Consider the following 23125-nt stretch of genomic DNA (forward strand, 5'->3'; position numbering starts at 1 on the left):
ACTTTGAAACCGATACTCTGTAAAAATGTACTGTTTTCTCTAGTCAATTTCCTTGGTTGTTGTTGTTTTTGTAGTGACTGCCGCTGTCTCTCGTTAATACGACGAGTTGTAGTAGTTCTCTCGACGAGAGCAAGATCTCGACTAGTTGTGAAGGTGTTGTTACCAAGGCTTTTATTGTTATGTATAATCATTTTTTTTTTTTTACTTTTTACGAATATGCAAACGAAGTGCAATGCTTTCACCTCGGAAATTTACCGTATTACCGTGCTCGTTTACAATGCGCAATTCAATGTTTTGTATGCGATTGTTACTCTTCTTGACGGGTAGATATATAATATTGGTAGGTTGTTCAATAATTTGGTAGCCGGGCGGGACGTCAGGTGAAAACTCGTGTAAAACATGTGACGGCTTGTTGTTTACGAATGAGCCCTCCACAATATTGCACTCTATTCTTATAGTGTTTGTAATGATTATGTTAATTGTTTTATCCGACCAATGTGATGTTTTTGCTTTAAGCTTTTTCGCTGAATAACCAAACAATGACCCTATGCTGTTTGGTTTGTCAAAGCGAATATCATACTTTGGCGAGAATATCATACACTTGGAGGTATTGTTATTTACAAAGATATCCACCAATTTTTCACCATCACCTTTAGCCCTCTTTGTCATTTCCTCGTTCAAGAGGTGTATTATACTGGAGAGCTCGTATGAACCTTCAGGAATTGCGATTACATCATCCCCATAGTGAAACATATTATTGCTCTTATCAACATTAGGAATAGTGTTGAAAGTCTTAAAGTACACGAGAGCACACTCGTAAAAACCATCATTGTCCAATTCTAGAGCCGGTTGAAAGTCTACATTCAACACAGGCTCGTTACCGCTCAGACTTATTGTGAATGATGTCATAGACATGATACTGACGGGTAGACGATTAATGTAAGAATGAAACTACACATGTAATGCTCATGATATTTATTTAAAACAAACGCTTAGCATTGGTACACAGGAAGGCCAAACATAAGTGTCCACAATTTACAGTATTAAATTTCTGTAATCGATTGTAATTATACTCTACTCGCATGTTGCGTTGTTGTTTGGTACTAGCGGAATCATTTATATAATCAATAAACTCTCGAGGTGGTCTCAAATCACCAAAGCTATCAAAATATAGACAATAATCACCCTTTTTCGCATAGGCACACCAATGTGTACCTTCACCCTGCTGAGAGTCTAAATTGATAATACCAGTTTCATAATAGTGAGGTTTCTTTGGGAGATTATCTCGCATGAAAACACCCCTAAAGTAGGGGATTTTCTCTCTACGTGCAAATCTCACAATGTCCACATCGGTGAGAGCTTGACCAATCGGAGGTAAATCTAATTTCTTGTTTTTTTTTTTTTCGCCACTTTTGCAGTTGCCGATACTGTTGCTGCTGCTGCTGCTGCTGCTGCTGCGTTATTAGCCGGTGTAATGTAGAGTCCCATTCCACGTTTATAAGGTGCTAAATATAAACCTCTACCGACAATCTTGCTTTCATTATTATTATTATTATTATTATTTCTATTCCTGACCATTTCATAAATATTTTTAGCAGCAGTGGTAACACCGCCGGCCAAAGTTCCCGTGGCTGCTAAAGCACCCAGTAGCGGTATCAAAGCTGGTAGGAAACCGCCTTTCTTAGGTATTGGAATGACTCGCTGTTTCTGTTGTCCCTTAACAATTTTCCCTTTAACAAAATGTTTAGCAGCTTTTACACCCACTTTTAGTAGTGTATTAGTAGCTGTATCCTTCTTTTTCGCAATGTGTTTTTTTACAGCATCACGACTTGCTTTAATGACTTTAGATATGGGAATCATACCCATACCGTGTTTAACTTTATATTTCATAATCTTATCTACCGCTAACGCGGCAATACGTTCACCAATTGAATTGTTACCACGCCAACGATTTTCAGCAGCTTGGGCCAATCGCAAATCTGCTTGATGACGTCCCTCCAATGTTTTATCACGTGAGTAGGCAATATCGTGTAATTTACAAGCTTCGTCAAGCGGATTCACACCGGGATCGTTGCGAGCCAATCTCTCCTTCAATCTAGTACCGGGACCGCAATAATTGTAACCGGGTATGTGCGCTTCGAATGGTAGATTATTAATTAAATTATTTATAATACCCCCACCGCTACTATGAGATCGCAGTCGTCTAGGTCGTTTGGGATTATGCTTAACACTAACCCCGCCAATGTGTGTTATCATCTCAAGTATCTATACTTGACTGTGTACGTGAGTATAAAGTATGCCTATATATCTATATAATATTTAAACCTTTGAAATTTGATCATGTATGTGTGTATGTGTGAGTATAAAATACATGTCCTAACGATTTGATACATCACAGTGAAATGAAGCTTAAAAAACAAAACACGTCACTGGCTATTAAAGATTGGAGTGTTGTGCTAGATGATAATGTGAAACCAGCAATGACTCGTCGCTCCCTTAAACATGGCTCGTTGCTGGCGAATAACATTAGATGTCTCATCTGTGGACCTTCCAACTGTGGCAAGACAAATGTTCTGTTGTCTCTGCTCTTACATCCGAACGGTGTAAAGTTTCATAATGTTTATCTTTATTCGAAATCATTGAATCAACCTAAATACAAGTTTCTGAGTGACGTTTTAGAGCAAGCGGGTGACATACCGTTTCACACGTACAATGATAAGAGTCAAGTCGTCCCACCGGAGGAAGCTGCGGAGGACAGCGTCATTGTATTTGACGATGTGGCTTTGGAAGATCAAGATGCCATTCGTCAGTACTTTGCAATGGGACGTCATCGTTGGTTAGATTGTTTCTACTTATGCCAGACATATAGTAGGATACCTAAACAGTTGGTACGTGATAATGCCAATCTTATATTGCTATTCAAACAGGACGAGTTGAATTTAAAACATGCCTATGACGATCACGTGAACACCGATATGGGTTGGGAACAGTTTAAGGAAATTTGTCGCGAGTGTTGGCAGAAAAAGTATACTTTTTTAACAATCGACAAGGAGAGAGACATTAATAAGGGTCGATATCGTAAAGGATTTGACGTTTTCATTATTGTATAAAATTTAGTGTCATCTCCGGTTTATTATCAGTTTTATGTTGTCAGCTACTGAAGAACAACGTCGTTTAATTTATATCCTATCAACATATTAGCATCGGCCGTACCAAAAGCAGCAGCAGCAGCAGCAAAAGCAGCAAAAGCAGCATCAGCACATACACTATAAAATAAAATATGTTTGGTAATAAAAAGTTGAAACGGAAACTCGTAGATTCCATTGAGAGTGTAAAGAGAAAAGTAAAAGCGTTGCGAGCAGATAAAACTTTGCTTGACACTTCGCTAGCTCAAACCTTTGAACCAATTACAAAACCGCTCAATGTTTTAATGACTAAAGCTTTAGAATCTAAAGGTAATAATAATAATGATGACAATGCTAAACCAGCAGTAATGAATAACCCCCAGCTCCCTTTGATAAAGACCTCCACACCATTGTCAAAACATTCACGTAAAAGGAAATATCTGATTAAAACCGAAGAACCCAATAGTAAACTGATTAAGTGGAGTAATAATCTTTTTACAAAAACACAACAGTTTGATGATGCTGCTGATGATGATGATGATGAAGATGATTCTAATGATGATGCTGATAATGATGATGATGATGATGAAAGAAAAACAGAGGGAGATGAAGAGTTTAGCGATGCTGAAGATATGAAGTCGGCTCTTGAATTTGATGAAGGTGGTGGTGGTAGTGGTAATAGTAGTATTGATGATCTACAAAATAAATATATGAAACATCTTTTAAAAACATCAAAAATACCATTTGGTGTTTATCTCAAGGATAATAAAATGCATATTGGTAATAGTCGGGTTAAAATCATTGATGACGTGTTACATATTAAAGATTCACGATTCAACCTAACTCCTGGACTGTTGGAACTTATCTTTAAAAGAATACCAAACAAGAATATAGTTTTGAGAAAAGATGTAGAGGATTACAATAATATTTTAGACATTACAAACGCTCATCGTAGAGGATTCTCGCCAAACGGCCAATTGAGTGGAGATAGAAGTGTAAAATATCAATGTTACATTAAACAACCACAAGAATCAAAGAAACATAAAGAAGGTGGATGTTTGAACTCTGGTAGAAGAGATGTATTAACAACTAAAACTTTTTATCCTAAAACTGATTATATCTATTGGGATGATCCCAACGAACTGGTGAGCCGTTTACAGCTTTTGATAGCATCACAGAATGCTGGCAACACCTCTCATTCGAACGAGATCAATGCAATCGTTGAGGAACTGACTGAGAGCGGTATAATTTTAAAGTAAGAAAACAGACCCTCTTCTGTTAGCTGTTTTTAAACCTGTTCTGAGCTGTTATCTAATAAAACAGACATGTTTTGTAACTAAGCCTCTCCCCCCCTTGCTACCTTGTTATAAATACCGATGAGGCCTCCCCCATCGTTCACTTTCACAATGCCTCTTAACAAGTTTGGACAATACTTGGGTAGCGAGTCTACAATCCGTGACGACTTGAAAGTGGAACGAGATTTAGTAAATTTTGAAAATAGACGGGTGGCAGGAATTCATAAATCTTTTCTTAAAACTGATGCTATTTGTAGGGCTGAATTGGATGAACAAGTAGTATTTTTAAACACAAAGCTAAAGGCAAATATTAAAGATATAAAAGATTTACGGGTAAAGGTTGAACAATTATCAGCTAGAATTACTACACAAACACACGCACCACAACCAGCCCAAACACCATCAGCAACGGCAATAGCTCCAGGAAAGCGATTGAAGAAAAATGAGTAAAGCTCAAGTGGTCAACGAGATACACAGGTATGCGAGAAAAACATTTCCACGTCGTCGATTCATTCAGAGGGGGCTCGATGACACATGGCAGATTGATCTAATTGATATGCAAAAGTACTCCAAGGATAATAACAACTACAAGTATATTCTAGTGTGTATCGATACCTTTTCCAAATACGCTTGGATGCAACCGCTAAAGTCTAAGAGCGCTGAAGATGTTACAAAGGCAATGAGCAGAATTTTGAGTGAAAACGGGAGAAAGCCCAAGAATATTCAATCAGATGATGGAAAAGAGTTTTTCAATGTCAAATTTAAATCGCTCATGAAACATCATCATATCAATCACTACTCTACCTATAGTGTCATGAAAGCTTCCATAGTGGAAAGGCTAATTAGAACCTTAAAACATTGGATTTGGAAACAATTTAGCATGAATGGTTCCTACAAATGGATACAGCTGACAAGTGAAGTGGAACAATATTACAATAACAAACTGCATCGTACTATCGGTATGGCACCGGCGAGTGTGAATAAAAACAACTCTAAACAGTTGTTACATAAAGTCTACAATCACATTAAAGTCAAACCACGTGCCAAGTTCAAGGTCGGTCAACATGTGAGAATTAGTAAATATAAATCCACTTTCGCCAAAGGCTACACCGGCAATTGGACTACGGAAATATTTACAATAACTAAAGTGCAAACTACTAATCCAGTGACCTATTTACTTCAAGACGCTAATCACCAACCCATCTCTGGATGTTTTTATGAACAAGAGTTGCAGAAAACTAAACACAATGACATTTATCTAGTGGAAAAAAGTTTTAAAGCGTCGTGGAAATAAAGTGTATGTAAAATGGCTTGGCTTAAATGAAAAAAGTTGGATAGAAAAAGATAACATTGTGTAACTATTTTACTCAATAAATATTCATTTACTCCAAATCAATGAGGTTTCACTCAATAAAACATTCCTATATTCAGTAATATGAATTTATTATTAATACGTGTACATTAAAACATTTACATTCGCAGCGAGCTAACAATTTAAAATTAAACAATGACAAGGAATAAATGCATCATCACCTTAATATGTACGAGCATTCTTACATTTAGGTTCACATTCATAATCACCGGAAGCTATTATGTTTGGACCTAGCACACAAAATATTACATTGATTAAATAATTAAAAGATTTAGTATTGAACACCACGCGTGAAAATAGTTCCGCTGTAACGCCACCTAATAACGCAATCCAGTCTTGATAGTTGATTTGAGCATCTCCCACTATCTCTTCTACGTCATCGTTTAAATCGTCCCACATTACAATTAACTGGTAAATATGACAATCGTCATGGTGACCTTCGATATACAATCGTTTTAACAATCTCGCTACTTCCGCTCTAAATGTGTGAAATGGCATGGGGAGGCGCCATCTATTAATCAGAGTATTGTTCTGGAACGCTTTTATCCACTTGCTTTTACATCCTTGATAAAAAGATTTCATTTCATCGCTCGTATCGCTCTCAGAAGCGCTCTCTAGGCAGTTTGTTTTTCCCTTGTCCCCATCGTCTTGTTTTAACAGTGCCTTTGCTGTTGCCATCGGATGTGGTCCGGGTGACGATTGCGAAGTGGAGCTGCTACAACCACCGTCACAGCCGCCGCCGCCGCTTGTGGTGGTGGACAACCAGCACTGGCAGCACCAAGTGGTGATGGTATTGTTGTCGGCTGGGGAAAATATAATAAAAATATTGTTATTATTTATATTAAAAGTAAGCAAGTATTCCTAATTGAGAACATAGGGGATAGGTCGAAAGTGATAGATTATTTAAACTACAAAGACAGAACAGAGGTGAAATACTCAAATGTTAATGTGAGTATAATACAACTATACTTACATTTGGTATGTGATGAAGCTTGCGGATCCATGATTTCAACGCAATATTCGTTGTGACACTGTAGTGGGAATATGGTTCAACATGCTCTTTTATAGCAGAAAAATTCAGTTGAGGGGTGGGGTGTAGACGGGCGGGGCGCATGTGGTAAAGAAACGTGTGAAACGGTTCTCATGAACTATATGAAAAGAGGAAAAGATTTGTTTGTTAAGTTATCGTACAGGAAACGAAACTACATTATTTTGTAATAATTAAAATATAAATATATGTACTTACCTCAACTTTCGGTGCAAACTGAATCATCTTTGTCGAGCGAGGTCAAATGTAGTCATTTACATTATTGCTCAACGAGCTATAGGAAATTGGCATCGATACATGCGAATTTCACATAACGCCTAGTCTCACTACGATTGCATATATAGTCGAGAAATTAGGACCAGTTTCACCGTGACGGGGTGGCCTAGGGGTTCATGACGTTAACTGGCTAAAGACGCCCCGGTTAGCTAAAGACGCTGGTTCGAATCAGACCTTCGCCACTGGAGGCCACCTCGTCACTTTTTGTTTGTCGTACACGTACAAAGTGGTGCCATCTATTTTAGCGAAGTTTTCCCTCGGGAGATAAATACCTTAAACATAGAAAGTAGCGCCAACTGGCGAGGATATATGCACAACTACCAAGGGGCGCAGGGGCCAGGGGGCAGCGGCGGGGGAGGGGGGCGGGGGGGAGGGGCGGGGAGGCGGCGGGGAAGGGGGGGGGGCTAGTGGCGCCATCTAACGGATCTTTGCCGAACTACCAAGTGGCGCAGGCCAGGGGCAGCGGCGGGGAGGGGGGCGGGGGGGGGGGGGAGGGCGGGGAGGCGGCGGCGGGGAAGGTGGGGGAGGGGGGGTGAGGGGGGGAGGGGGAGTGAGGGGTGAGGGGGGAGTGAGAGAGGGGGGGGAGGGGTGAGGGGGAGGGGGGGGGGGGGGGTTGGGGGGGTGAGGGGGGGAGGGGGAGAGAGGGGGGGTTGGGGGTTGAGGGGGGAGGGGGAGGGGGGCGAGGGGGGGGTGAGGGGGGGTGAGGGGGTGAGGGGGGGGGGAGATAAATACCTAAAGTGAGCGGGAATCGGCATATCCTCCTACTAGGGGCAGCGGCGGGGAGGGGGGCGGGGCGGGGGAGGGCGGGGAGGCGGCGGCGGGGGAAGGTGGGGAGGGGGGGTGAGGGGGGAGGGGGAGTGAGGGGTGAGTGAGAGAGGGGGGGGGAGGGGGGAGGGGGAGAGGGGGGGGTTGGGGGGGGGTGAGGGGGGAGGGGGGAGAGGGGGGGTTGGGGGGGTGAGGGGGGAGGGGGAGGGGGGCGAGGGGGGGGGGTGAGGGGGGGTGAGGGGGTGAGGGGGGGGGGGAGATAAATACCTAAAGTTTAAGTCTTTCTTCGTTGTTCTGAAAAAAAATATATATATTTATATATATATATATATATATATATATATATATATATAAGCCTACTTTAACATAACGGCAAACATAAAATATGAAACCCATAATTACCTAAGTAGCAGGATAGGAAGATAATGTAGTAGGAAAACCTGAATTATTTATGTAGATTCTCTAATTTCTGGAAGGTTTTAAATATATATTACATCTTCCACAGCTTCTGTTTTTAATTATTCTAAATAGAAAAAAAGGAAATTGAAACACATTAATATTGTAGAAACAAAAACTTCTTTAAAAAATATTACAGCTTAATACCCTTACCGAATCAAAAAAACCTCAACCGATTAAAAAATAATAATCTAAATACGAGTAAGTACCTACCTGAATTATACATACATCATTTTTCACTTTTCACCGCCACAGTTTGAACTAACGTACTTTGCTTCCAGAATAATTAGGCTCTCAGCACACGGAGCGTAGCCTTAAGAGACGCGCTACGAGCACGAACAAGTTCAAACAAGTTCGCACACCTTGGCTCCTGGCCGAAGATGATACTATTTATTTTCTTTATTTTACGAGTAGTTTGGGCTTATCGAACACCATTTACATCGCTTATGTCTACGACGTATAAAAGTGATAAAAAAAATTTACAACGAATAATTAGTATGGTGACGTTATGTATAAACCCATTCAGCGCTAATCGCGACTCACTGTCGTTACGTCTCTATGAAGCATTTTCGTTTCTGGGATAACTAGTCTGCAGGCTACTACGTAGCGCTACAAGCTTAGCACGCACTTTCCTACATAATATGTTTACTTTACTACATTATATGGAAACAAAACCGAAAGATATTGCTTTTCATTTACAGTTATAAAATTGTAAATGTCGTCCTTATACATATGTCATTCGCCACCAAACTTTTATAATAGGTAATTATAATATTATTTATAAGAATTATAAGTAAGTAAGTAAACCGAGTAAACAAACTTAAAAAGTTATAGTAAATGTAAGGCATTTGAAATTACAGTACTTAAGACACATTTCATTCATTATCGAATTACAAAGTAAGAACCCTAAAAAAAACTTTGTTTTGGCTTATTACTACTACTTATTTATTTACTCTAAGTACAATTTTAAAATTATTTATTGCTACAAAAAAATAGTTTTAAAAATATCATCCGAAGGCGACGCGAGTTAATGAAATGCACGAAGATAGATGCATCGCGCTCTTATATGCGCTTCGCACATATTTTAGAGTATGACAGATATAAAATTTCTCAATGCATTCTTAATGCTATATATTAGAGTGATTCAGATAATGTTATTTCACCATATCCTTCACAATATTAAGTTGTTTATTCCAACCAAAAATTAGCCTTAAAGATATCATCCGAAGGCTTAGCATGGTTATGCTCATTCTTTTTCACCACTATTCTCCTATTTACTGTGAACATAGTAGCGCGGCAGTGATTGATCTTGTTGAAGCGACAGCGCCAGCGCATGCGACCCGTGCCGTCTTCAAAATGGCGGTAGAACTGGTGTCCGCCGATGCAGAGCACGGTGGCGCCGCGCGATGATTTGCGATATTTTACTGAAATAGGATTCGTGGTTAGATATGTGGGAAAGCTGTATTGAAAGTATTGATGTTTGTTTTTATTAGAAAAGTTAAATAGGGAGTTGGCATAGCATTTATTTATTTTTATTTATTTAAACTTTATTGCACAATACATGAAGAGTACAAATGGCGGACTTAATGCCAGAAGGCATTCTCTACCAGTCAACCATGAGCCAAACCGAAAGATCCTAATTGGTGCAGGGTCAGAATACAGAGTAAAATAAAAGCATTCTTATTTTTCGTCAAAATTTTCGTTGAGGGTTTAGTGGGTGAGCAGGATGGAAACACAATGTGCATTATAACGCATTTTTCTTTCGAATTAATTTGTTACACAATACCTATACCTAAGATTAGCATTGCAGTAGCAATTATATATAATTAGGTAGATTTATAATAATTCATATTATTTTTATTTTGTTTGGGCATGTGCGAGACGCTTGTCTTATGAATAAAAACGTGTAGGTACCTACTGTAAATATTAAGCATCAAGAAATATTACTGATGAAGGGTAGTTAAAATAACAGAGAACCAGTTGTTATAGGAATAAATAAAAAAAGGTAAATACTACGAATAGTATGTGCTTCAGTCCTTACCCTCAGTAACAAGTAGGGCTAACGGCGTGACTTTACCGCATTACCGTTTAAACATAAAAAAATGGAATATAGTTTATTTTCAGGCAACTACGGCCCATAGAAAAATACCTACCTTAACTAACATACATCATACAATAAGTTTAATCTTAAATGCTAAAATTTAATTTTCCATTTCTTACAATGATTTCGATATTCCCCCGGAACAGTTGAAATAACACACCATTTCGGTCACATATATGCATCCGCCCTCGCGATGGTTTCCAACCGCGGAACACGCTTTACGAATGAGCTCACAGATAAAAAAGATATCTTAATTCAAAACGCAAAACTCTCTTGCGCACGGTTGCTTAAATAAAATAATAAATTGCTTAGTCCAATAAATATGTCTTGAGTTAAAAACAACATAATTTTTAAAAGAAGAATAAAAATTATTTAGTTTTATCTTTACACATTTTTAAAGCGAATGGTAGTGATTTGAGTTAAGATATTAATTATTCGCCGCAAGAAAAAAAAGTCTTAGAAAGAGATATAGCACGCTCTTAAAAAACGGTTTTATCTTGAGTAACTCTACCTCAAACCAAAAATATTACCAAATTCTAAAGAAGAACCACCAAATTTTTCCTTTGAGACTTTTAAGTTTTTAGGCAAGAGCGATTAATTCTTGGTTTGATGTTTTCAATTTACAGTCAAGAGCTAAAGCTTTTTTAAAAAAGAAGCACCAAAACTTTGGTTTGAGACTTTTAAGTTTTTATACAAGAGCCATTAATTCTTGGTTTGATGTTTTCAACCTACAGTCAAGAGCCAAAGCTATTTCAAAGAAGAAGCACCAAAATTTTCCTTTGAGACTTTAAGTTTTTAGACAAGAGCGATAAATTCTTGGTTTGATGTTTTCAACCTACAGTCAAGAGCCAAAGCTATTTCAAAGAAGAAACACCAAAATGTTGCTTTGAGACTTAAGTTTTTACGCAAGAGCGATTAATTCTTGGTTTGATGTTGTCAATATACAGTCAAGAGCCAAAGCTATTTAAAAGAAAAAGCACCAAAACTTTGGTTTGAGACTTTTACATAAAATAGTATCAATAAATTTGATGAAGGGGACAAGAGCGCTGGTGGCCTAGCGGTAAGAGCGTATGACTTGCAATCCGGAGGTCGCGGGTTCAAACCCCGGCTCGTACATTATGAGTTTTTCGGAACTTCTGTACGTACATTTGATATTCACCAGTCGCTTTTTGGTGAAGAAGAAAAACATCGTGAGGTAACCGGGCTAATCCCAATAAGGTCTCTAGTTTAACTAGTGCCTACGCCAATTCTCGGGATTAGTTTCCAAGCGGACCCCAGGCTCCCATGAGCCGTGGCAAAATGCCGGGACAACGCGAGGAAGAAGAAGATAAAGAGGATTATTGAAAACTACAAAGATTTCAACGAATGACGAAAACCATGCTGGTTTAAGAAAATTCATTCTTTATTCAAGACATACTAAACTTGGCGCTAAGAGATTTCAGCTCTAGATATAAATAATATCATATTTCACATTGAGTAACGCACTCTTGAACCAATACTTTTTCTTGTTTTTATGGAGAAATATAATTCTCAATTCAATTATGACTATCTAACCCCAAGAAACAAAGTTTCTTGGCACAAGTTCTTTAAGTATTGCAATAAGACAGTTAGGTTCAATTTAAAAAATACAATACTTAAAACAAAACGTAAACGCTCTTGGTGAGAATAATGAGCTTTTTAAAAAAAAACTTTTTATGACTCGGAAAGAGAATTTAATTTTTTAGCTTAAATAATAAACTTTGAAATATTTTATATCTTGACGCAAGAATTTTATTGTTTCCTTATATAGGAAACACAAAATGTCTTGACACAAGAGTATTTACTTGGCTGGAGAACTTTTTTTTTTCTGTGCTGAAGCGCGCGTAAGTAATTGCACGATTCTCATCTGTGTCGGCGGATGGTCGTGGGCGTCATTGATCTTCACGACTTGATCCTCAGAGGTAACCAGGGCGCCCTTGCAATTGAATCGTTGGTGTGTAGCGCACTTCCAACGCACCTTAACGCCGGTTTCACGGTGCCTGATATAGCGGTAACCACCGAAGAAGAGTGTGCGCGCTCCGCGGGATGACGTCATAAATATAGGACCTAAAAAAAGAAAACCTTTACCACCTCTATAAAAAGTAGAACAGTAAATAGTAAAAAAAAACGTCGATAAGACAATGGTCATGTTTTGACAAGAGGAGATATAGTAGGGCGACTTAACAGGTTTGAGGCTACTTTTTGTTCATGTCATCTCGGATATGGGTAAATATGAAATTAATGCATTCAATATAATGTCTTGAACACAAATATATGAGATGACAAGCACGAAAATCGTAGGGGTAGTTGCTGTGCTCATAAAGGCGGCAGTACAAACTTTTTTTTCTTTTAAACATACCATGTGGGGTACCAATGAAAGGGCTCTGTGAATAGATCACGAAATATATAACATACTGTAATATTTTCACTACTTGGTACAAAAAATTATTAGAAAACTTTCAAAACATCTGTATTCATTACCTGTAATACACAATATAAATAAATAAATCATTCTAAATTAATAAATGAATGATTCTAACCAAAGTCACAATCTAGAGTTGACTTTGAAGTGCTGTAAATCGAAAATGACTAAATGGATTATTTCTATGGCAATTGACTGTGAATATCCTCTATATAATTTCTAAAATAATTAATCAGATCTGTCAAAAAATAAGAAAAGTATAACAAGTTTAAACAGTTAATTTCTGTTATGTACATTAAACTGAAACTATTATTAAAACAAACAAAAAAAGTTACATTTACATAAGTAATGAAGTTGAAACAGTAAATTTACATACTCGTGTAACTTAACTACTTATAAATTTTACTAAAATCACTTACAAGGTCGTCGATTTCTCCAAGATCCTAACAAAAACAAAATTGCCCAAACCGGGAAACATACATGACAAAAGATCTGTGATCCTACGAAATGTTGAAGTCTGAATTTTCTGTTCTCCATGCAGCGTCAACTTTCGACACGCTGCGCTAAACATTGTCGTCGATCAGAAAAATAGTATACACATCTCAACCAGTAAAAAAAAGAAGACGATATTTCTTACCTAACTAATTGTACAATTGTTTAAATTTAACTCGACCGTCGACGGTAAGCTTCGTGTCTGAAAGGCTCCGGCGGCGGCGGCGGATGGTTTTCTTTGACGATGTGATTGTCAACAGTGAATAAGGCACCTTTGAAGCAAAAACGATTGTGTGTGGCGCAGCGCCAGCATACCATAACGCCATGGTTACATTGAAGCACATACGTTAACCACCGAAGCAGAGGGAGCGCGCGTCACGAGTAGACAGAGAAAATATGGCGCCTGAAGTACAATGATTTCTGAGTTATATTCAACTCTTATGTTGAATGGACATAATTATATCAGCCATTAAAGTGCGATTACAGGCTAGCCATGATCCCAAGATCGAGCGGCTCGGAGATCGTAAGTGAAGAGTTTCCACACCTCCACAGTCTTCGCATCCCTCTGTTAGGAAAATGCAATTGAAGGAGGAGAATAAGAGTGTAGAACCACAATTTAGTACGACACTTAACGATTTATGTCCCTGTCTTTACATTGTAGCTTAGCTAAACGTGGCGTATTGGCCGGGTGCAGACTAGAGGGCTTGGATGGAAAAAAAGAACGATCGCAGCGTTTGACGTGGCCAAAGTTGGCGAAAAATCTCGCGGTGTTTCGGTATTTCTCAATTAGTATGTTCGCGATAAACTCAAAATCTACTGAACCAATCAAAATAATTTCTTGCGCTTCTAACTGTAAGACTGTAAAGTCTAAAAACAAAAATAGAAATGTACAATATTATTGTAGATGACTACTCTCATCTTTCTCTCCAAAATCTTTATTTTCTAAATCAGTTTAAATTCCGATCAGAAATGATTATAAAAATCCAGCATTTTATTATTCTAATTTTAGAGACTGATGACCGAAGAGCTGGTGGCTTCCTCGCACAACGTATCAGCATTGCGATACACCGAAGAAATGCCGCGAACATCCTTAGCACAATATCTCAAGGGCCTATTTTAGATTTAAGCTAGTTATACCTCTGTATATATCTATATATTGTGTATTTATATAATGTTATGATTTTTTTTTTATGTACTCACTAACATATAGCGTTAATGATTCCAATAATATTTTATGGAATTTCAATATTCTGAAATAGAGATTTTTATTATTATTATGATTTACTTTTAATAGATTGAAAGAACGTGAAAAATTACACAAAAATAAAATAATCAAATAAAATGAACTCTTAGGCCAAAATATTGTTAAAACCAAGAAGAAACTTAATATACTTTTTATATAAAGAAAATAGAGAGCTTAAATTAATTTTCTAATTTTAATTCAAGTAGACACAGTGGCTTAAAAATGTCGGTGTCATACAAATGTATAATGGCTTTTGTCATATTATATTTTTATTTAACGTAATACTTTATACAATCAAAAACACTGTAGTCGTGGTTACGTCTTGTGTAGTTTAAATTTGATTATTTTCTTTCTTAATTCTTTCCTTAAAATACGTCATAAGTTCATGAAATGCTTCTGGCGGATGGTTATGATAGATCTGCCTACTCCACACCCTATTCTCGATGGTGGTCACGGACCCAAGGCAGGCTTTCTTGCGTCGGACGCAATGCCAGCGGGTCTTGCCGGCCCTGATGTATTGGCGGTGGTACTTGAAACCCGAGTGATATAGGACTAGGGAGCCTAGTCGCGATGGCAGGAACACAAGCTCTGAAAACGATACAACTGTTAATAAAAGTACGAGTACCATTGTTGCCAGCGTTTCTTGAAGCTATTAGTGTAGTGGCTGAAGTACTCCGACAAGAAATTATTAAACTGTTAGGCTAGCAAGTTACCAAGTTACTTTTCATGTGTTCTTTTATTTTAGGTTCCACAGACCTTCATAAACATGAAGTTGCCAAATGGGCATTTCTATTTAAAGTTGCTCCTACATTTTTTGTGTTAGAATTGGGAATTTGAATATTATTTCTACTCAGGAGTACGAGCATTTTCAATTTTTACTAAGAAAAACATATCCTCAATGTTTTTTGTCCGTTTGGTTACGTTTTCAATATAACCGTCACAAAACGGACAAATAAAATTATGAGATTATGAATTAAAAAAATTTCTCCTATCAAAATCGAAAGACCTCTCGTGATTCTGAGTGGAAATAAAAAAAAACTTTTAAATCGGTAAGTTAGTAATACAATTTTAACAATAAATAACTATGTGCCCCTAACCAAGAAACAATAAAATAAGAAGACCGAGAAGGTCCATAGAAAATATGTTCCTCCAATAATCAGACTACTGATAGATGGCCAGATGAGATGGCGTGTCAGTTCCATTTTGCTCGGCGCTTAGACCTGTGGTCAAAATAACACAACTCCCATTCTATATATGGCGCCGAATATGGGAAGAGTACAACTTTTTTTGTACACTTTTATTTTTTGTTTAATTCGTTCATGCCCATCTAAGTCCAAAATGTCTGAGGCGCCATTCAGTAGTGAAGGGGACGTAATTTGCGATAGGTGTCAGAATGTGGCAGAAATTTAGGGGTCACAAAACCGGTTTCACCGAAACCGAAAAAACCGGAAAAACCGGGTTTTTTGTCGATTGAGAAAACCGGCTTTCAAATTTGAAAAAACCGGTTTTTCGAGTTTTTCGGTTTTACACTTAAATACTTGATAGTTGTAAGTATTACTTTGATTATCAGTTTATTACTACTTATAACTTCTTCTTCTATTTGTAATTTCTACTTTTTAGTTTATCAGCAGGGGTCGGACAAAAAGTGCGGATGACGTAAAAATGACGTAATGTTGCACACAGGATGATGTTTGAGTTTGTAATTAAACTTCCGTGTGACATGTAGTAACAAAGTAGTATTAATGAAGTAACAAAATAATCGTAAATAAATCCATGGAATTAATAATACATTTATGCATTTTTTTATGAAATTACGGAAGTTTTCATTTTGTAGTTGCACCCAGGGTATAAACATACCCTGGGTGCTATCATAAAATTTGTAAGGTTCATATTAAATTCACTTTGCCCTTTTTTTCTACGTTCCCGACATGTTTGGTTGTCTCCAAATGTCTTTTAATATTGCTTACCTTCGTTGGTATATCTTGATTACAGCAAGAGCAGTATACGTGTTTGTCACGTACCTCCAAAAACGGAAAATTGCCACAATATTCGAGTAAAGATGACATTTTAGAGCGTTTTCTTATACATTAGTAAATATAAATTTTAGCTAAATATAATCGTGAAGATGCAATAGCTAAACAATAACGAAGTCAATTTATTGTTCATCTGATTGACAATGTGTCAGTCAAAAACGTACTTACTCATTTCAAGTGGCGATATCGTTTAATAAAGAGGTTGATAAATGATAAGTGATAATTGTTTATGAAAATCAAAAATACTATTTGAAATCACCTATAAGTGGTTTGACGTCATCCGCACTTTTTGTCCGACCCCTGTTTATCAGTAAATATAGAATAGAACATATAATTGAATTAATATAACCGGCCAAGAGCATGTCGGGCCACGCTCAGTGTAGGGTTCCGTAGTTACTCTTCCGGCACAATAAGCTAAACTGGAGCTTAAAGTATAGTAAATTGTTAACCAAGGGATGAAACGGTACCTTTCACCTGAGTTAAACAAATAGGCAAATTTGCATAATCAGTACCTAATTAAAATAAGTCTTTTTACTATGAAGGGAAAACTAAAACAGCTAAACTGATCATGTCCGCTATAGTTTTCATTTAATATTTTTCTTAAGCTCTACTTCCACGATTTTTTTTTATTTTTTGGACCTATGGTTCAAAAGTTAGAGGGGGGGGGACACATTTTTTTTTCTTTCGGAGCGATTATCTCCGAATATATTCACTTTATCAAAAAATGTTTCTTGAAAACCCCTATTAGTTTTGAAAGACCTTTCCAACGATACCCCACACTCTAGGGTTGAAGCGAAAAAAAAATTTCACCCCCACTTTACGTGTAGGGGGGTACCCCAAAAAAAATTAAATTTTTAGATTTTATTGTACGACTTTATTGATTCATATATCCATGCCAAATTTCAGCTTTCTAGCACTAACGACCACGGAGCAGTCTCGGACAGACAGACAGACAGACAGACGGACATGGCGAAACTATAAGGGTTCCGTTTTATGCCATTTGGCTACGGAACCCTAAAAAATTAGCTAATTGCCCTACCCTAAGTATAGTTTGTTTTTCAATACAACATCTCTGGTCTTCCGTTGGATAAGAACATCGCTGAGTGATGATACATTAGACATTCTCTCTATCCTAAGATCCCATTATCAATTCGTAAAGAAAAACCAAAAATAATCACTTGCCTTGATAGTTGATTTAGCCTACCAATTAGTAAAGTTATTAGCAATAGTCTAATACTAGCAGTCGAACTTTTTATTGTACGAACCACAAGGTAAATGCAAACTATGAAAAATTGAAAATTATATGTGTGCAAACAAATGTGAACTTATCCCTGCAACGAATATCTCTATATGTGGGTTATTATAATGATTTATTCTTAATTGCCTGGCTGAAAGAAGGCGAGAAGAGGGATTATAATTACATTATTTTTTTCACTGATCTCCAATTTAGTAACTTAACCTATGAAAGAAATTAATATTGATCTCAAATGTTAAGTGTATTCAATAAGTATTTACTTTCGTAAAAGGAATATACGATGTTTTGTGTTATAATGATAACTATTTGTAGTTAAAATTTGCGTTCCAGAAGTGCATGGAGGTTATTATTTTAGTTATTTTGTTTTTAATTTTTGTTCCTAATAATTATAAGATATAAAAAAGATTTTATATCCATTGTTAAATGACTGAATATTAAAGTTTAAATTCATAAAATGCAGTTTTTTTTTCACTTTTTATATGTAAAACCGAAAAAGCACCGAAAAACCGGAAAACCCGGTTTTGTAATGTACAAAAACCGAAAAACCGGTTTTCAAAAATACTAGCGGTTTTGTGACCCCTAGGCAGAATACGTACTTACCTAAATAAAACCTAGGGATAAATATAACAAAAGTAAAAAGTAAAACAAAACTAAATTAAGACTGTGAAATAGATACTTATGTAGATTGTGTCTTTATTCAAAATTAGGTACCATAGATACCATGATTGTGAGTATCTTTCCATCTCACTACATCATCTTCCACAGTATACAGAGTCGCAGTACAGTGTTTCTTGTGTTTCACACAAATCCATCTGGTCTTCGGCCCCTTTTGAGTGTTCTGGTAGTACTTGTAGCCTCTGTAGTGAAGGAAACGACCGCCTGCTTTGGTTGGTTCGAATATTACTGTAAATAGTATTAATGTATTTTATACTACCGAATTGCAGGTGATCATTATTATTTGTTTAATTGGATAGTTTATATTATCTAATTGCCCTGCAGGTAATTGCTTATCATCAGAGGATTCATCTGTTAATTTGCTTCCTATATCATAAAAAAAACTATAAAACATTATTCTGATTTGCTTAATCTCATTTTCATTTCATATGAAAAATAATTTGAAAAATAAAATAACTTGATTGATGTCACACTACTTTTATTTCATATAAGTTTAAAGTCCTACATATAATCACTCTGCACACACAATATTTCGTCTACAGAACATCACTACCAATATAAATGCACTAAAAAGATAAAAGCGTATTTCCGACCGCTGCCGGCAAAACATCCCACTTTGTCGTTTGCCATAATGTCGCCCAAATCTCGTCCTTATAGCAAGTGACAGAGTGGGACGTTTTGCCGGTTGCAGTTACATTTATTTATAAATGGATATACGAGTATAAATAGATTGTTGATAATGAATAGCGCTTAAATTCTAACCCCCTTATTCATAAACGTGTACTAAAGTTACGATGCCGCTAATCATCGTTTGTCCCTTTCCATCGTACCAATACGTCGGAAAGGGACAAACGATGATTAGCGGGTAAAGGTGCATTCCCATCGTAATAAACTATAGTGCAGCACCACTGTTCAACAGTAAGTAATTAGGTAAGTTACCTAATAACATCGTGTTTCAGTGTTTCACGAAAATTTACTGCGTTATGAATGCACGTTATGACAATACCTACTTAAATTGTGTATTTATCATATCACTAAGCCAAAGTCAAAACCGAGTTCTCTAATTTGGGGCATCTAACCCTGCATACGTTTATCAAGAACTGCTAGCGTTTCGTAAGGAAAAACATTTGTCTCAAGGAGAACCGGGGTTATACACTCGACTAAGTAACATTTCTCAAAACGATACACTTACCTAAACACGTACATAAAGTAAAAGACAGGTGTATAAACTGCCGATAAAATCATGGTTGTCCATAAAAAGTGCGAGATTACGCTTACGATTAAAAATGGAGGTAAATTAGTTTGTTTACATTATTTTTCATTTCTATTGAACTCCATTTTATGTAAGTGTACGTACCTCTCTTTTATTTATATCAATCACTAGTTAAAATATACGTCAATTATTAATATTTCACTGAAAATATCCATCGTAAAACTTTTAGCGTATACGTCAAATGCTAACAAAATCTGTCATATTTGTTTAGATTATTTGTAATTTCTGTTGAACTGCACTTTACATCGATTACAATGAGGTGTAGGTTTATTAATTAAACAGAGATCAGAGAATCTTTCCCGTCTCGGTCTTAATTACTACATATACAAATTAGTGTACTAAGTCAAAGGCAAAAGTATACATTGCATATAAAAAAGTTTGGGCAAATAACACTGCACCGTGCGCTATGTACTAAGTGTACTATATAACAGTCATAACAGTTGATAAACGTTTCAGCTGTGTATTGGTATCAGGGGCCTAGCCAAGTGACAATTGTTGAACAGCGACAATCGAAAGTGAAATAATCGACCGCGACCGATGATGGTAGATTACTTTGCCAAAAATAGATCAACGTGTCCTCCGGAATATTATCACGCGCAAGGTTACGCATTCTCCTATTAGCTTCCGTCTGGTTGTGGCTTACGCCGATGTGGCGGCCGTTCTGCTGTTCATTCTTTATTTGTGCGTGGTAGCGTCCACACGTCGGTCTAGTTGCCGGACACTTCGGCACAAGACCACATTGTATTTTTTTTTATAACGATCTTCGTTGCGTACTATGGTGTTAGCTGTGAGATTTCATTTAATTCGTTCGAACTTCACTTCAAGAAGTTCGTTTGATCATCAATTATCACTTGAGTTTGTATGTAAAATAACTTAATAATTCACTGCTGTTTTAGTTCAAGGTGCACTTAATTAATGTCCAAAGTCGGTTCACCACTATGAGGTATCTGGGAATAGTAATCAGATATGCAAAAGCACTTAATTAAGGAACGAGTATTCACACAATCACGACCGGGAGACCACTACCTATATGGACGTTGGACCTTCCATAGGGGCGCGGAATGCTGAGAACGCATAAGCTGTCCCTATATATGTAATTATATATATGGAATCGATCACGTGACTTCTCGTTCCGTCTGTCATTCTGATACATTTTTTTTAGATCGGTGTTGGCTAGGACCCTAGATCAACTTATTTATGGCCATAAATAAGCTGATCCGCGGTGCTCACTGTCCTATCTGATAAACGGATCAAATATTAAATCAATATCAAATAAAATTATTGTTGCACGCAAGGTTATACAGTGTTATTTTGGGTCCCATATAATTTTCTGTACCATTTCTTATTAACAGACTTTCCATGATTGTGACTGTCTTTGTACTTCACCACGAAATTGTCTACCGTGTGCACTGTCGCTTTGCACTGTGTTTTGTGTTCATGACAAATCCAAAGTGTCTTGCAGCCATAGACCATGTTTTTGTAGAACTTGTACCCCCTGAAGTGTAATACTCGACCGCCTGCCCTCGTTGGTTGAAAAAAGGCTGAAACAAGTAAGGTAAGTAATATAGTATTGGGTACAATTACACACACTTAAAACATTATAGGCGTAGGCAGGTAAAGCAAATGATACTTATAGATTCATGAGTCAAATATGTTTTAATGATGTACAAAACCACCTCTGCTTTAACATAAATAGAATTGACTACATTATGTTGCTTTCCATATCTACGTAATCTTCCTTATGCTTTTGGGGTAAGGGTATAATCATTGTCATATATCTAAGGACCTTACGGGCAATGAGAATGGGGTGTCACGTATAGCGGTGTCACGCACACGAAATTGAGCCAATCGTGCAGCCTAACGCCATAACGCGATTAGTTGATGAGTTCGCATCATCGCAACTAGTTGCGTTAGACTACACGATTGGCTCGAATTCGTGAGTGACACCACTGAACTAGCACAATTCTTAGTGCCCGTAAGGCCCGTCCTTAGATATATGTCAATGGGTATAATAGTTAAGATAGTTGTATACTTAGTTGTTTAGAATTAGCTTTAAACCTAGCCTAATGCTGGCACCTGTAATATGTCTTATATTATTTGATAAACCGATATGTTAGTTCTAGTGATGTTAGTTTGTAGGACGACAGTGCCCCAATGTCTTAACCAGTCCGTTAATACACATTCGGGTCCGTTGAGACACAGGTTACAGAACACGAAGCTAATGCAGTTTTGTACACAAAGATGTACAAAGGTAAAAAGAAGAATAATTCAAGTACTTATAACACCTAGTCTATTAATATCTTATATACCAAATTGAAAGCAATAAATATATACTTTACTATAAAGTATGTCTTTTTTTTATTCCATCCTTTCAAACTTTTCTACATAATATTAGATCTACTTGGGCGGTTTACAAGTTAATATTTTGTTTGATATCTTGTAAACAAAAAATCTGTCAAAGTCACAAGAAATCAAACAAAAAATTAACTTTTCAACCGCCCAAGTAGACCTAATATTATGTAGTACGCACGCATACATAGCTAGTTTCGGATACAAATTAGAGATAGCGCTTCGAAATTAGTTTCCTTAAAATGCTTCAAGAGGGCTCTCTTTCCTATATACTTACTTTACTCTTTGTCTACGGCCACATGTTTGGACGGCCACATCCCATGAACAGCCAGTTCTGTGAACGGCTACTTCCCATGAAAGACCAGTCCTTTGAACGGCCACATCTTTATTTCTATCCACATTTTAGATTAATTGTACGGAACCCTTCGTGCGCGAGTCCGACTCGCACTTGGCCGGTTTTTTTTCTAAAAATTAAGATGTCTTTGCTTCTTGTTTAGCTTAAATTTAACATGCCTTTGAAATTCACTTTTCTTTTTAGATGTTAATTACTTTAATTAGACAACCTCACAGATAAGCTCACAGTTTAAAGTATTGTAAAAATTGTTTGCAATTATATACGATATTTTTTTTATTAAAAGGCAACTATATTATATATGGGTCTATTAACAGCTGCTTAATCTACTGACTACTGTTAATTAATGAATGACTGTTTCTTCCCAATAAAAAGCATTTACATATTATAATGATTCATATTTAGAGATGGGTAGTGAGTACATACTGAGTATTTACTGAGTATTTACTTCACTTTAGCAGCTTTAGCTTTTCACGATTTACTCGTTTATACCCAAATTGGTGGGTATAAAATAAACTATTGACACAGTCACCGTGCAGACAAAAATCGGCCAAGTGCGAGTCGGACTCGCACAG

At 37.0% G+C, this 23125-nt stretch overlaps 1 protein-coding gene and 1 long non-coding RNA gene across 2 annotated transcripts; both read right to left on the minus strand.

Annotated features, from left to right (window-relative positions):
- Positions 1–5844: 5844 nt before the first annotated feature.
- On the minus strand, positions 5845–7471 carry LOC133515877 (uncharacterized). Its single transcript, XM_061848449.1, has 3 exons — positions 7039–7471; positions 6766–6940; positions 5845–6595 (listed from the first exon to the last, which is right to left on the minus strand). Exons 2-3 carry the CDS (start codon positions 6794–6796, stop codon positions 5955–5957), a joined length of 672 nt encoding a protein of 223 aa, XP_061704433.1. The 5' UTR covers positions 6797–6940; positions 7039–7471; the 3' UTR covers positions 5845–5954.
- A 2606-nt stretch (positions 7472–10077) lies between these two features.
- LOC133515878 (uncharacterized) lies at positions 10078–20933 on the minus strand. The gene is made up of 2 exons (XR_009799120.1): positions 18613–20933; positions 10078–15201 (listed from the first exon to the last, which is right to left on the minus strand). It is a non-coding gene; the product is annotated as an uncharacterized LOC133515878 (long non-coding RNA).
- Positions 20934–23125: the final 2192 nt, after the last annotated feature.

Source organism: Cydia pomonella, chromosome 3 (genome assembly GCF_033807575.1).
Source record: "Cydia pomonella isolate Wapato2018A chromosome 3, ilCydPomo1, whole genome shotgun sequence".
Classification (NCBI taxonomy): Eukaryota; Metazoa; Arthropoda; class Insecta; order Lepidoptera; family Tortricidae; genus Cydia; species Cydia pomonella.